This window comes from Eschscholzia californica, unplaced genomic scaffold (genome assembly GCF_041429995.1).
Source record: "Eschscholzia californica isolate CP2 unplaced genomic scaffold, dmEscCali1.0.p SCAF_2, whole genome shotgun sequence".
Lineage (NCBI taxonomy): Eukaryota > Viridiplantae > Streptophyta > Magnoliopsida > Ranunculales > Papaveraceae > Eschscholzia > Eschscholzia californica.
In genome coordinates this window covers 47,216,122-47,231,411 of record NW_028238309.1, presented here as the reverse complement: position 1 = coordinate 47,231,411, position 15,290 = coordinate 47,216,122, and the positions used below count along the sequence as shown (strand labels likewise).

The 15,290-nt window shown below is 36.5% G+C and overlaps 3 protein-coding genes across 4 annotated transcripts; all 3 read right to left on the bottom strand.

Annotated features, from left to right (window-relative positions):
• Positions 1 to 2,048: 2,048 nt before the first annotated feature.
• Positions 2,049 to 2,606, bottom strand: LOC147558479 (uncharacterized). The gene has a single exon (XM_086659020.1). It carries the CDS (start codon positions 2,604 to 2,606, stop codon positions 2,049 to 2,051), a length of 558 nt encoding a protein of 185 aa, XP_086515146.1.
• A 2,637-nt stretch (positions 2,607 to 5,243) lies between these two features.
• On the bottom strand, positions 5,244 to 9,469 carry LOC147558478 (triosephosphate isomerase, cytosolic). The gene is made up of 9 exons (XM_086660147.1): positions 9,158 to 9,469; positions 8,541 to 8,616; positions 8,230 to 8,353; positions 7,996 to 8,080; positions 7,760 to 7,892; positions 7,080 to 7,174; positions 6,316 to 6,394; positions 5,563 to 5,645; positions 5,244 to 5,454 (listed from the first exon to the last, which is right to left on the bottom strand). Exons 1-9 carry the CDS (start codon positions 9,194 to 9,196, stop codon positions 5,407 to 5,409), a joined length of 762 nt encoding a protein of 253 aa, XP_086516273.1. The 5' UTR covers positions 9,197 to 9,469; the 3' UTR covers positions 5,244 to 5,406.
• Positions 9,470 to 10,860: 1,391 nt separating this feature from the next.
• LOC147558477 (uncharacterized) lies at positions 10,861 to 14,351 on the bottom strand. Of its 2 annotated transcripts, none has more exons than XM_086660145.1 (4): positions 13,538 to 14,351; positions 11,650 to 11,778; positions 11,337 to 11,559; positions 10,861 to 11,198 (listed from the first exon to the last, which is right to left on the bottom strand). In XM_086660145.1, the coding sequence occupies exons 1-4, from the start codon at positions 14,021 to 14,023 to the stop codon at positions 11,179 to 11,181; spliced, it is 858 nt and encodes a 285-aa protein (XP_086516271.1). In that variant the 5' UTR covers positions 14,024 to 14,351; the 3' UTR covers positions 10,861 to 11,178. The 2 variants fall into 2 exon arrangements, with proteins under 2 accessions (XP_086516271.1, XP_086516272.1); XM_086660146.1 differs by having other exon boundaries at positions 11,359 to 11,559; positions 13,538 to 14,199.
• Between the last annotated feature and the right edge of the window lie 939 nt (positions 14,352 to 15,290).

Sequence of the window (15,290 nt, the reverse complement as noted above, 5' to 3'; positions counted from 1 at the left end):
AAAAAAAAACTATGCTTCAAAATAGCATCATTATATCAGTATTCATTTTTTTGTATTAAAATCATCTGATTATGAAATCAACATTTAAAATCTTGTACTACAATATATTATTTTTTTAAATTGTTCAACAGTGCCTCGAACCCTTAACCTCTAGGTGGAAGATCATACCTCTTACCACTTCAATCAAGAGTTGTTGGCATATTACAATATTTTTATAAGTTGTTTGTGTCCATTATCCTCAAAATTTGAGGCAAATGCTTCTTGAGCTAGTCAAATGGAGATTTTGTTATTTCATTATTGAAGGAAATGCTTCAAATATTGTTAAGGAGATCAATGGCACCATAGATATCCCATAACACTATAGGTCAATTGTTTTGGACGTCCAATAATAAATATCATTTTATTTGTATTCAAGTAGATGAACATATATAAATGGTGGTTAATCACCCACTTCTTAGCAATGTTACTAGTATGTCAGTATGTGGATTGTATCATCCACTATCTCTCTCTCGAGATTTTTTTTTTTTTTTTTTTTTATGAATGTTATCTTATTTATTAAGTGAACCAATTATTAACCAATTCAATTTAAAACCTCGCCTTGTCACTTGTCAATGAAAAGTAAGGTTTTTGTTTTCATTAGTACCATGGCACGCGAGCTGTCAAATATTCCAAACGGAGATGACAACATCTAGAGTCTAGACTTATTAGAGAGGGTGAACTCTCTTGGTTTTCACTTTTTGGTCACGAAGTATATGAGTTAATAGTTTCATACTTTCGTGCATCATATGGATAAGAAGATTCTCATATTTGCCATTTTCTCCCACTTGCGGTTTTCACATGCTAAGGTGATAAAACAAATAAAAGTTTGATAAGAGTCATAGGAAAAAGCAGTTTCATTCTAATACATTCAAAATTCAATTGATCTATCTGTTTACTCTACCATGTACAAGTCACTAATCTAATGTGCCACTTTGGTCTATGGACATGTCTCTAATGTATTGGATTAGATTAGTATATTACTTATTTTAGATTAGTATATTGAGTACTTATTTTAAATCTAACCCACTTAAAATAAAACCTTAGATAATTGAAGATTTCTTTATCTCTCTAAAATTCCAATAAATGATATTATGAACAATTTTTATACTAAGCAAAAGAAATTAGATAATAAAATTTTGAAAGTGATAAAAATAAATAAGAATTTTCAACTACTATAGTCATAATATGTCTAATATTTTGCTCATAATTGTCGAAATATTTCATCTCCACTAATAAAAATAGTTTAGATTTGGAAGTTGAAGATAAATATTTACCTAGAATACTTTTTTCTTAGGACAAGTCTTTACCTATATTATCACTACTTGAGTGAAATAGTTTTTTTTTTTGGTGAACAGAGTGAAATAGTATTAGTTTGCTAGATAATGATGAATGGTCTTTAACTAAAAAAGCATTAGTATCTCTCCCTTGATGAAATATCATTCATGTGTTGAGAAACAATAAACTTATTAAGTACAAAGAAAATATAATTTAATAATATAAAAAATTAAAATGTTCATTATCGGTAGTTGTTGGTTGTACACTTGTAGAAGAGATTGAGAATAGAACGTGAAAACAAAATAAAATTTTGATATATATCTTTTAATTTTGATTTTAGTTTGTAATCCCCCTGCACCCTTTCATCAAAAAAAAAAAAAATCCCCCTGTACAAAAATTTATTTATTTTTGGTTAAATATGGCGAATAAAGTGGAACCCCATCCATATGGGAACCAGTTGAGTGTGAGAACATTATAAATATCTTAATGAAAAAATTGAGCCCTTGTTTCCCATCAATTTTAGATAGTCATACAAACATCACCCATAAAACATCATAATGAAACAATGATCCCCCATCACCAAGATTATGGATTATGGTTTGGGAGAATGTTCAGAGTCTAAACTGCCTGACCAAGATTAGTTATGGGACCTCCAAGTATGGAATATGCCCAAGATTAGTGGTTTTTTTTTTGATGAAAGAAAATAGCATTAAATCACCAAATATACATAGAGTTTATAGTAGTTTAGGAACAAAAGAAGGTAAAACATTCCATATTTCTTTTTTCATAAATCTTCTGCCCCATTTTGCTAGCGCGTCTGCCTGGATGTTGCTTTCCCTCGGAGTAAAAGTGAATATAATCTCTGCGAATTTGTCCTTAAGGGCGACCACTTGTTTCACTATCTTCTGAGTTTGCCATTGAAGCCCAATACTTTGGCCATTGATGCACTGAATTACTGCTAGGTTATCACTTTCTATATGAACATGGTTGAATCCTAACTGTTGTGCCAATAACATGCTAGTATAAATAGCCAATCCTTCACATTCTTCTGCGTTTTGACCTCGGACTACGTCAGCTACCGCTAGAATAAAGTTCGCTTCTGCATCGTGAATTATACAACCTACACCTGCTGGTTCAGAGATAGCAGCAAAGGATGCGTCAACATTGAACTTTGAAAATGGTGTCGATGGAGGTCTCCATTGTGTAATATTTGGTTGTTCCCTGCATTGGTTATTTATAATGTTCTCAATTTTGAGTGGTTTAGTAGAAGCATTATTGATCCGTGAGATCATTTGTATGGGATCTGGTTTATTTGTTGAGAAGCAATTCTCACATTTGGCTTTCCAAATAAACCATAGTATTTTAGCATATAGATTGATTGTCTCCTCATCTAGCGTTTTCCATTGTTTTATCCATTGCGTAACTGTGGACAATTGATCCGATCTGACCTGAAAATGAAACCAGATTGCTTTCGCAAAAGTACAATGTAACATCACATGATCAATAGTTTCAAGTTCGTTACAATTAATGCAAGTGAAGCAATTTCCAACAAATTTCCCAATCTTATCTTTAACTGGTAGGCTATTGGTACAACATTTCCATAGAAATAGTTTTATTCGTGGAATGGTATTTATGTTCCAAATGAATAACTAATCATTTTGATCTTGAAGTGGTTCAGTACTACCTGTCCTAAGAAAGTTATACATAGATTTAATCGAGAAGTTACCTGATTTAGTTAAGGTCCAGATAGGTTTATCCTCTTGGTCTGCCTGTAGATTAATGCTGGCTATAGATCTGCAAATCTCATTGTCAAAACAATTATTAATAATATTCATATCCCATTGGTTATTAGTAATTAGTTGCGCAACCCATTCCAAATTGGACCCACTGTGATTCGTAATGGGAGGAGGATGATTAGGAATCCAGTAGTCGTGCCAGATACTAATCTTATTACCTTTATTGATGTCCCAAAACACTAACTTCTCCATCTGTGGGAACTGCTTGCTAATAGATTTCCAGGGCCAAGAGTGATTAGCTTTAGGAAGAGAAGGATTCCTAGATTTAGGAAAATATTTCCCTTTGAGAACTTGAACCCATATAGCATGAGGATTATTAAGGAGACGCCAATTGATCTTGTTAAGGAAGGCTTGGTTATCGAGGAGTGGGAGACGAAACCCCAACCCTCCAAGTTTTTTGGGTTTACAGATGGCGCCCCAGTTTAGAGTGTGGATAGTTTTGGTTTTTCCCCATCAAAAAGTCCTTTGAATGGACTCAATGCTAGTGCAAATGCCTTTGGGAATTGCAAAACACTGCATTTGGTATCGGGGAACAGCCGCTGCGATGGTTGAGATAACTACCGAGCGGCCAGCTTGGGAGAGAAGGTTGGTTTGCCATTTGGCAAGTTTATTCTTAATTTGGGAGAGAATTGACTGGAATGCTTGCTTTTTGCTCCGATTGATGAATAAATTGGTCCCGAGGTATTTATCTCCAGCAGAGGATTGATGCACTTTGAGTTCTCTAATAATCATCCGCTTGAATTTCGGATGAGAGTTTCTGGAGAAAAATATGTTGGATTTGGAGTAATTAATCATTTGGCCTGATGCCTCACTAAATTCCTTCAGAATCAGTTTAAGCTGGTGAATGTTATCGAGAGAATTAAGACCAAAGATCATGCAATCATCTGCGAAGAGGAGATGCTTAATGGTGATATCTGTGTTAGGGACTGGAAAACCTATGAAAGGAGTATCAGCATTATTATTCTCTAGTAGTCGGCTGAGACCTTCCATGGCAATGACAAAAAGGAAAGGAGAGAGCGGATCACCCTGTCTAATCCCTCGGCTAACATTAAATGTAGAGCCAGGGCGACCATTAAGAAGCACTGCCATAGAGCTAGTCGTCAGACAAGTATTAATCAGATTAAGCCAAGACTGAGAGAATCCCATCTTCCTCATGATATTCTCTAAATAACTCCACTCAATCCGATCAAACGCCTTAGACATGTCAAGTTTGAGTCCAAAATAGCTCTTGGACCCTTTGATCTTTTTAAAAGAATGAATAAGCTCTTGACTAGTGACGATGTTATCCACAATTTGCCTGCCCGGAACATAGGCGGCCTGGAAAGGTGAGATAATCTCCGACAAAAGAGGCTTGAGACGATTAGCCATAATCTTAGTAATGATCTTATAGGTAGTATTGAGAAGACTAATCGGTCTATAGTCAGCTGGAGTTTGAGGAGTTTTAGTTTTAGGGAGAAGACATATGTGAGTGTGGTTGGAATTAGCTGGGAGCGAAGCAGTAGTGAAAAAATGGGTGACCATGTGAATAATATCTTCTTGAACTGTGTCCCAATTGGCTTGGTAGAAGAAAGGAGGATACCCATCCGGACCAGGGGCAGCTCCAGGTTTAAGAGAGAAGGTGGCTTTCCTGATCTCCTCTATAGAGGGAACCGAAATCAAATTATCATTCTGGGTGTTCGTAATCTGAGGCGGGAGGCAATCCAGCAGATGAGAGGATATAGTGGAACCCGCTGTCGAGGAAATATTAATAAGATGATTCGAAAAAATAGCAGCGATTTCCGTCTCGTCTTCCGTCCACGAATTATCATCCTTCTTAATGGCATGGGTATCCTCCCAAGTTGGAAAACCTCAAGCCAAGGAAGGTGATGCCCAAATGAGACCAAAATAGAGTCATGCCTAAATGAGAACAAAATAGAGCATGTCCGGGTCCACGACATCGTTGCGTACTCTAATGAGTAGATAAAATCATGCTTCCTCTTCAATGTCGAAGTCGTCTGGGTAGACTAGTGGAATCTTCACCAAGAACAAAACTCCGTAACCATGAACTTAGGTCAAGGTATCAAAAGAGAAAACTGCCAAGAATTGAGTCTTTACAGTACTAGTGGCAAAAGCATGATAAAGGAAGAGAAGATATAATTAAACCTCAAAAACATTTTTCATAAATTAAACCTTAAAAACAAAAGGGTTCTCAGATTTAGTCCGAGTCAGTTATTCTGCTTGTTCTGTTACAAGCACTAGAAAAGATGGTTTACAAACGTTTCTACTCAGAGCACTACCTGACTCCAGTATCTTCAGCTTAAGCGTTTTTCACTGTTGCAGACTTGATAATGTCCACGAATTCCGCCTATAAGAGAAGAGAAGAAAAGAAAAAGTGAGCAATATTGAGCTAGAAAAAAGGGTAAAAGAACTTAAGAATAAAACTAACTATAAAAAAGATATACGAAAACGCCACCTTTAGAGAAGCACCCCCAACCAAAAATCCGTCCACGTCCGCTTGTCCTGCCAATTCTTTGCAGTTTGCACCATTTACGGAACCTGCAACGAGAAAAAGGTGTCTTTCACACAACGGAAAGAAAAAAGAAATGAAATGTAAAAGAAGTGTGTGCTTATATGCACATAAAACTCGAAATCAGTGTTGGTGATCTGCCCATTGTGGCATTAAGGTTAGTTAGCAGAACCAAATTGGAGACAACTCATTAGTATAGGTTTGAAGTTGGATATCCACAAACTTACTATATGGTACAAGAGGTACGTACGCCTACACGTGATAAGCCCAATGGTCCCATGGGGTCCACGTCATCCAACAAAATGACACATGTTGGGTTGAAATAACACCACATGAGAGGGAGCGTGCGAGAATAGGTCCATCTTGACAAAGAGAAGTCTCATTAATCATGACCAAGAATATAATATCTGAGGACCCTCCACTAGTTGTCAATTGATTTTGAGTTGGATGTTATAAACTTGAGAACAATTTGAAGGCATTAAGTTACAGTTCCAACGCTATGATTGATTTATATAAGACAACGTTAATGACTCGGGTCCAGTATGGGCTAGTTGTACTTTGTATAAAACAGTTGTTCTTTCTCAGCAGATGGTTTTCACGATATGTTTTTAACAGAATTACTTGGTCGGTATACTTGAAATAATTCTCAACATGCACATGTACTGATGTAAGTGAACTTTGGATGATAAGAAAGAATACCTCCATAGATAATTCTTGTTGTCGAAGCAACTTCGGCACTAACATTCTTCGCTAGCCATTTTCTCAATTCATCATGTACCTGTTGCATAAAAAGTTATTAACATTAAGAGGGTGGTGGGTGAAATGATGGAGGAAATTTGAGGTCTTTATAACATGCACATGCCCCAAAGAGTTCCGTGGTTAGAGATTTCCCAAGTTACATAACAGCAACACATGGAACACTAAAATAGGATTCACAATATAGTAGGCATTTTTTGCTTATAACACAATTCGTTCGAAAATGTATCATTTGAAGCATTCAGCCCTAATAAGCACTACTACAACTTACACATGTCTGCAAAGTAAGAATATCTCTTATGTGTTAAGAAGCTAAACAATTGAGTGCTGCTTCTGTGCAACCCCTCTTTAAAGGGCAAAAAAGGTAACCAAAGAACACAACCCATGTCGGTTACATTTTGTCCTTAAGAGGGACGGCACTGAAGTCCAGTCTTGTGTGTTGCTTCCTAGATCTTATATATGACGTACTGTGTACAAAGACAACAGAAAGTATGAGAAATGATAAGCATAAACTGTCATAATTGCAGAAATACGACCCTCCCGCTTCGGCATTGCGAGGCAAATAATTCCTTAAAAAGAGTCCCTTCAATGAGAGATACAGTGGGACATCTAAACCACTAAGATCATGAAGCTAAAACACACAAAATAGGATGGCACAGTATGATCTCATGGAGCACAAATCCGTAAGGAGTTTTAGCTATACTTACTTCTTGAGCTTGAGCTGGAGATGCGACCTTTCCAGTTCCAATTGCCCACACAGGCTCATAAGCCAAGACAACATTATCCCAGTTTGATATTCGGTCTGTCACAAGGGGGAAAGGAAATTAGAGGAAAAAAAGAAGAGAAAACTAGTTCAAGCCCTGATTCCTAATAAAGGGCATACAGTTGCGTCTCATAGGTAGAAAAGGATATTACTACAGGAAAATGGAAACACCGTGGTATTCATCAACATGTGTAAAGACAGGCTAAATGAGAGTCAGCTCATAGTAGAGTCTTGAGGTCGTATAACAGCTACACAAATGTCGATTCAATTTTTAGGACTAAATTCCAAATTGATAATGCACTGAAAAAGCATAACGACTATTAAAGTTCTGGAAACTGAGTGTTACTTCGCCTACATCAATTCAAATGACTACTTCAGACTTGACTACAGTATTAAGTATTAACAATACTAAGAATATATCTTTTAAATACTAAAATACATTGGAGATAGTTTGACTGTTGAGTAGTGGCCAGCTTTTCGGAAACTAAAGCAGCAAAAATCTCCATAAAGGTCATGCTCCCCTCAAATCTAGTGATTCATTTATGTAATGTAATACATTAAAATCAACGTTTATCAAAACTTGAAATATATTGATATTTCGCTCCATCAAGGCTAAGGAAGTACCTGCAATAGCTTTTGTTTGTTCAGCAACAACCGCTACAGTAGATCCTGATTCTCGCTGTTCAAGGGTTTCCCCAACACAAGCGATGACCTTTAAGCCTTGAGAAAGTGCATATGCAACTTTGTCCCCAACAAACTGTGCCAGATGAACTCTTAACAATGAGAAACCATAGAAATGTGCTTCATGTCACGTCAATTACATAACTTTATCAGTTTCTATTACCACCACAACAGATTACCTCATTTGATTCATTGAGCAGAGCCCTTCTTTCAGAATGACCGAGAATAACCCATGGAATGTCCAAGCTAACAAGCATCTCAGCACTACATAAGAGAGAAATCAAGTTATGCTCTTAAAACAAATAGTAAACTGCTAGTTCATTTTCACCCCCTCATCATATCCATTATAATATCAATGTCAAAGATGATATAAGGACAGTAAGATAGCATTACATCTGATGGCTGATTCATACCTAACCTCACCGGTGAACGCACCTCCTTTTTTCACCCAACAGTTTTGTGCAGCGACATGAAACTCTGGTCGTAAGGAACTTTTTACCGAGCTAAGGAACACATATGGAGGACTTACCACAACCTCTGCATAAAATAAACATTTGTAACCACATTAAGTAACATAAATCCTTTTAAACCATTGGATCATGATATTCGATATCAAAATTAGACGGTCAGACTTGTCTAAATACAAATCCAACGGCTACCCATAAAAAAAAAACCGTTGCCTTCATATAAAAGATAATATAATAGTGGAGCATCACACATTTACCTACAACATCTTGGGATGGTACTTCAGCACTGTTCAATGTAGAAACAATCTTCTTCACTTCCTCACCAGTTCCATTCTACAAACCACCACCATTCAATTAGAAACAGAACTAAAAAGCATATATTAACAGGAAGTCCTATGAGCATTCAATCTTTTCGACACGACAAAAGCACTAACTCAAGGAATGTAATCTACTAATCCAGATTCATGTTTCAACGAAGTTCACTATTAATCAATTTCACTTATTTAGTTGATATAAGAATACAAATCCAAGTGGCAAAAGAAGTAATAACAAACAAATCAGAGAACCCTAAAACATCAATCGATAAGAATAGTTAATCATAGAACCCAAACTACATAATAGATTCCAAAATCAGATCTTATCAATACAAATATATGAATCACAATTGATTGATAGTGATAGGAGTATCATAATGAAGCAAATCTGTAAAATAAGAAGTACTACTCTATACTAATATTTACTGATTAAAAGTTGGTTGAAGATTAAATGAAAATCATAAATTGAATCGAAAAGAAAAGAGAGAATTTTTCAATCGATTTATAAATAAATAAAAAAACAGATAGATCTAAGGGTCGATTGACAAAAAGAAACTTACGCATTTCCAGTTACCACCAACGAAGAACTTCCTGCCCATTTTCGGAGAAGAAGAAGAAGAAAAAGGGGAAAATTTTGCTTGCAGGTTAGAAGGTTTTATGTGGTGAGGTAATTATAGATGATTAGCTCTGTTTCTTTCTTCTTATAAAGAGGGGAGGGCAGGGGAGGGAGGGGATGATGATATGATGTTGAAATGAACGGAGAAACCGAAGTCCAAAGATTGAGCGGAAGTTACTTGATTACCCTTAAAATTCCGGGACCGTCTAAAGGCGCCTATCAAAATTGTTGTAGGCCTTTCTCAAAAGGGTTTGACTGTGGTCAACTCCCCACTCTCCCAAAATTTCTTTTAATTTGCAAAGTGAGGAGGTATGGTCCACCACCCTTTGGTGTAATCGTTCGAGATCGAGTCTCAGTGAAACGAATTTAGTAGGTAGTTGTTTGGAGTTCCATCTGCTAGAAAATTATTTCATTTATGGTGTGTTTGGTTGCAGGATTCCTAAGTAGGATTCCTATCAAAAGTGGAATTTGGTAGGAATCATGAATCCTTGGTCTGTTTGGCTACCAAGAATCTTGGGACTCTTGAATCCTAAGGATTCCTAATTCCAAAATTTGTATTAGACCAAAATCCCACCCTACCCCCTAGGATTTACTAGGATTTTGGATTAATGAACCTAAATTTCAAACTTAAAATCAACAAAAAAAATATTTCCTTCTACTAAATAATTATTTTTTTTCAAAATAATTATTTTTTTCAAAAATCATATTTTTTCTAAAGACGTTTAAAAATACTCAAATAATAATAAATCATAGGATTCTTAGTTGCCAAACAAGCCAAAAAATATTACTTGGATTCATGAATTCGTGGAATCATGAATCCCAAGGACTCATGAATCCGCGGATTCATGATTCCGCCATCCAAACACACCATTATTTTTTTTTCAACCTACATGTTGATGATTTTCAAGCATCATTTCAAATTTTGAAGACAAACAATTTCTTCTACTTTTATTGTGATTTCTGAGCTTCATTATGTTTATAGTTTTGCGTTGAGATGCTTCCAATGTAGGTACACGTGGTTGTCGACGCAAAAATCTAGATTTGGGGTATCACAGACTTAAAATATGCAGTTGACTAGCCTAAATATATCCATCGAGTTAGAAAGCAAATAAGCATGACGGGGTATGAAGATATCTGATTATCTGTTGGCAAATTATCATTGTTGTCTTCAATAAAAGACCAACTTTTTTTCTAAATCTTTCCCATCAATATACTCTGACCAGAATTTTGTCTGACCGCGTTGTTGTTATTCAATATTAAACAGGGACGGCAATTAGGTCATAAAAATAGGATGGGGTTCTAGTGAGAGCTAATACTACTGAAGTAGTGACTGAAAAACAGTTGGTCAGCTCACAGTTCCCATACTCATGACATAAAAACTGCCATTCCTTATTATCCATATCACAACCCTATTACATACAAGATTGAGTAATACAGGCATCATGGGTCGAAGAACACTAGAGGGTAATTAAACGTTCAAAACCTACTAGCCTTATAATTAGATTAGTGCCAGAGAAATTGGATTAACCCCCTTAAAATTAGATTAGTAGCTCAAAAATGGGGTTTTATCATCTATAATTTAAACCGGTAGTATTCAGTAAGAAACAGAGTTCAAATCCTCGAAACATTCTCTAAAGGAACGTAAAAGAAAATAATGGCCGTTTTCATTTTATGTTCTTCACCAAAATTATTGCCTTTATTCGATGTTTCCCACCATTATTCTTGCTTATTTCCTATACTAACTATTAAAATCTACTTTAACTTACATTTCCTGTTGTTATTGAAAAACACACTCTTTTGCTAGTACGAAACCTACCAAAATATTTACCCTGTTTATAAACTCTCTCTCTCTCCCCTAAATATGCAGGCAGTTCCATATATAAGCTTTAATGTCTTCCCAAGATAATATCCATGATTGACATTTCAGTTGCTCCTTCCTTTTTCTCTAATTTATCTCACCTTCCATCACCATGAGGCGCCACCAACTGCAAATAAAATCAACCCGTGCCACACATTTAGACGAGTCAGATAGAATCAAACATTCTAAAATATGAATCTGAGTCAATTCAAATCTCAAAGTCGAAACAAATTTTGCTATCATACAATTGAGACACTAAAGATACCTTTAGGATTTGATTGACCTACTTCTGTGAGAAACGAAAAAGCTGCATTTGACTCTTGCCTAGGTAGCTTCAGCGCTGTGTTGACGCCCATAGACGAGATCCATGATCCTTGAACATTAGGATTTAGAACTTGTGAGGCCCTTTCTGGGGGGCTGTTGCTATCATAGTTCGAAGGAGTCTTCTTTCTCTTTGAGGTAGATCCATGTTTTCCAGAACTTGAAGCCTATAAAGAAAGCAACAATCCCATATAAATATTCAGAAACCAATTTCGGCTCAAATATTAGCCAAAGCCAAGTAGTTCTCTGGAGATTACCATCATGTCGGAATAGCCAGTGCTATCATCTGATTTCCTTTTGCGTCTTTCACGTACTCCAGTTGCCAGATAACTAAGCACTTCTGTTTTCGATCTAAATTGGCGGTGTTTGATAGGATCATAGTAAAACTGCACAGAGAGATACCATTCAATGTTGCCTCGTGGCTGAGAGAATAGGTTATTTCTAGTTTAATAATCATAATGGGATTATGCAACAGAGGGTAAAGGAAATTTTAGGCGCCTGCCATATTATTTTTTGTAATGCATGGAATTCAACACAAATGTAAGCAACTTATCGGTAATAAAAACTACATTTCCAGCCAATTAATTGATATATGTAAATGAACTGGAATCAGATTAAGATGGCATTGTATTGTCCAACAGTCAACATACACGTAAAGACATAAACCCTCTGTGAATCTTGCGAACACTCAGACTCCTACTATCTGTAATAACAATATGACCACATAGTGAATAATGATAATTATGAACGGAACGATTTTCACATGCCACTTCTTTCACCATTACCTTTGTCCGTGTTAAATGTGTTAAGACACAGTTTTAAGAATATAACAATTAACAACCATTAAGCGGAATATTATGTCCGCTTTGACTTAGTGATCCTAAAACTATGGTTATAAGCACGTCATATGATGGTGACTCCATCTGCCACATGTTCCTTGCCCATCTCCTAAGAGGGCAAATAAGTACTTTGAACATATACACATTAGGGAATCATAAGAACATTAACAACAACAACGACACATTAGTTATGCCCTCTAAAGAATGCCAGGACCTTTTCTAATGAATATTGCTCAAACGCGATGTGATTCAATTGTAATTGTATGTAAATGTGTGTGTGTGTGTGCGCGCGCTTGTGCTCCACATATAGTTCATACCTTGTGGTCACGTGAAGAGCGCGATGTTGAATGGAAATAAGTAAAGAGGTATGTCATATCTGAATGGCCACCATAGGTGGACACAATAAAATAAACTGGTCTTTATGTCTTGTGATGAAGAGGTAATTATCACTCTCGTGACGTTTGTACTTGAGAGTATAGAGTTCAATAACTACCCAGCCAAGGTTGATTATTTCGATAGGTGAGAAATGCCAGAGACATTAATTACTTCGATGGTTCGTAGCAATCAAAATCACTCAAAGCAGTTTAACACCCAACAGTTTGAGTAATTATTAGAACTCAACTATTCCTTCAAACAAAAATAATTCAACCAAATGTCTATGATGTTTCATTATCAAAACAGAGTTCATTCACAGTCCAAAGAATTGAGTCATTCATGGATGCAGGACTTCAAATCAACACCATTTAACAAAGAAAAACGTAAACAGAATCAATGCCTTAATATCAAACCTCGACAATGGAGGTTGGTGAGTATCAAATTAATAATCTACGACCTAATCTCAAACCTACAGATTAAAGAAGATAACATCTATCTAATGAAGGAGAAGAAGTCCATGCAGGAGAGGAATTTCACTTTGTTCTATGAAATACTTATCATGGCATTCTGAGATCAGTGGGTAATGGTGATTATGGATTGTTTTTATGTACGAGTGTACTCACAGAGAGACCCTTAGGGTTCCCCAGATATTGCTTTGTACTGCTGAATCATGGAGAAAAAAAAATGTTCACTCAGAATTTCTATAGCATCAGACAGTTAAATCTGTTATTTTTCACTGTTTATCAAACCACAATTTGCTTTAGAAGACTCAATTTTGAAGAGCTTCCCTACAAATTCGAGACCTTGGCATACCCTTTCTTCTTTTTATGGATCAAAACTAAATAGAAAACACCCAATTCAAATCAAATTCTCAGAAATTCAAACTTGTTTAAGAAAAATTAGGGCAGATAAAATTGGAAATGAGAATTACCGTATCAACCATTCCACTTGTTGCACCAGATCCTCGAACTCTCCGCTCCATTTCCCAGTCAGATGGTAACCAATCAGGACGATCCTGAACTTCAACTTTCCCTAGTTCTAAACCAGACTTACCCATCGATCTCCTCCTCCCTCGCGTACGCCTCTCAACCGGAGTTTTACTCATCACTGGAACCGCCGCCGTCGTCGCCGCCGCCGTCGTGACCGCCGCCGGTTTTCTAAAACCTGGTTGAAATTCTTGACTCGGAGATATGAAACAAGACATACCAACAAGCAAAGGAGCTACAGGTTTAAAATTCTCAGTATTCCTAGCTGGAGATTCCTCAACACGAACTTCACCTAGGGTTTTCTCAAAGTTCCCCCCAATTGAGGTGAAAGCTGCATGTTCCATTCCAGTACCAATGGGTAAATTTAGGTTTAGCAATTTGAGGTAAGATCCTGTATAGGGTTCTTCAACAATGTCTCGAAATGAAGCCATGCAGAAGGAATTTGAGATCTATGAAGCAGATGGAATTGTGGACCCTTCTTATGAATGAGATTTAGGGTTTCTTCATGAGGGAAGGATTTGGATATAGAAAACTCCATTGAATGGGGTTTCCATGGGAATCTTTCTAGAGAGAGAAAGAGAGAGAGATACGGAAGAAAATAAGTGGCAGTATTGATTGAAAATATACAGGTATTTAAGTGACCTCTACTGTATACAATCTTCATTCCTATTCAAGCAAAACCACCGAGTCACACAGAAATTTAACTCAAAAAAACACAAGATCTTTGACTTTTGAGGAAAATCTCGATTCCCTTTTTTTTTTTTTTTCTTTTACCTCGTACCTAGCTGGCCAGCTCGATTTTGTACACGTGAATTAGAAAAGTGAAAATATCTTTTATGTTTTGTGTGGAATTGTCATTTTCTTTTTATTAATTGGGAAATAAAAAATAGCAATGTCGAAATTGTCAACAAGAAAGTTACCTTCCATATTTTCTACATTTGTTCAGAATGAAAAATAATTTCTTAAAAAAGATTAGAACATTTTTCATAAGCTTCAAACTTTTTGTCAATGTGAAAAGGGGTGGTGGCTCGTGGGGAAGAATCCAAAATAATGTTTTAAAATGATCTAGGTTGCTATCTTACCACAAAACGAATTTCCATCTTTTTGATTTTTTTTTTTTTTTGTTGAAATAATCTTTTTGATGTTTGCTCCATACAAATCCACTACCCATTCACTCCCTTAGTCCCTCGACAAATGCCCTGTCTTCTCCATTACCCCTACCAAAACCCTCATTTTTTTTGTTGAACTACCAAAACCCTCATTTCAATACCAAACCCTTACATTTAAAAGAGCAAATCCATTGGGGAATAATTATTGTCGTGTCAAGTAAAGAGGACATAGTTGGAGGAATTGACGGACTCGACCTGAAATCGTGAGTTTGATGGGAGCATGATTACTGTTATGAGTCACATCCAGATTATACTAATTCCAGATGAGAGCGGCTAAAGACCCATCTGAAAATATTTATTCGCGCCCCAGAAAAGGGATTAACTATGGTCGATCGAATTTGACCTCCGACATCTATAGGAGCCCTTTTCCGGACTGACCAGTCCGAGAGCGGAGAGGTCTCGGACTACCCCAGTTCGAGACCTTGCTTGGGTTCTCGGACTGGTCAGTCTAAGAGCTTGCGTAAGGTCTCAGGCAGGGGTAGTCCGAGACCTTAAGCAAGGTCTCGAGCTGTCCAGTCCAAGACCCTCG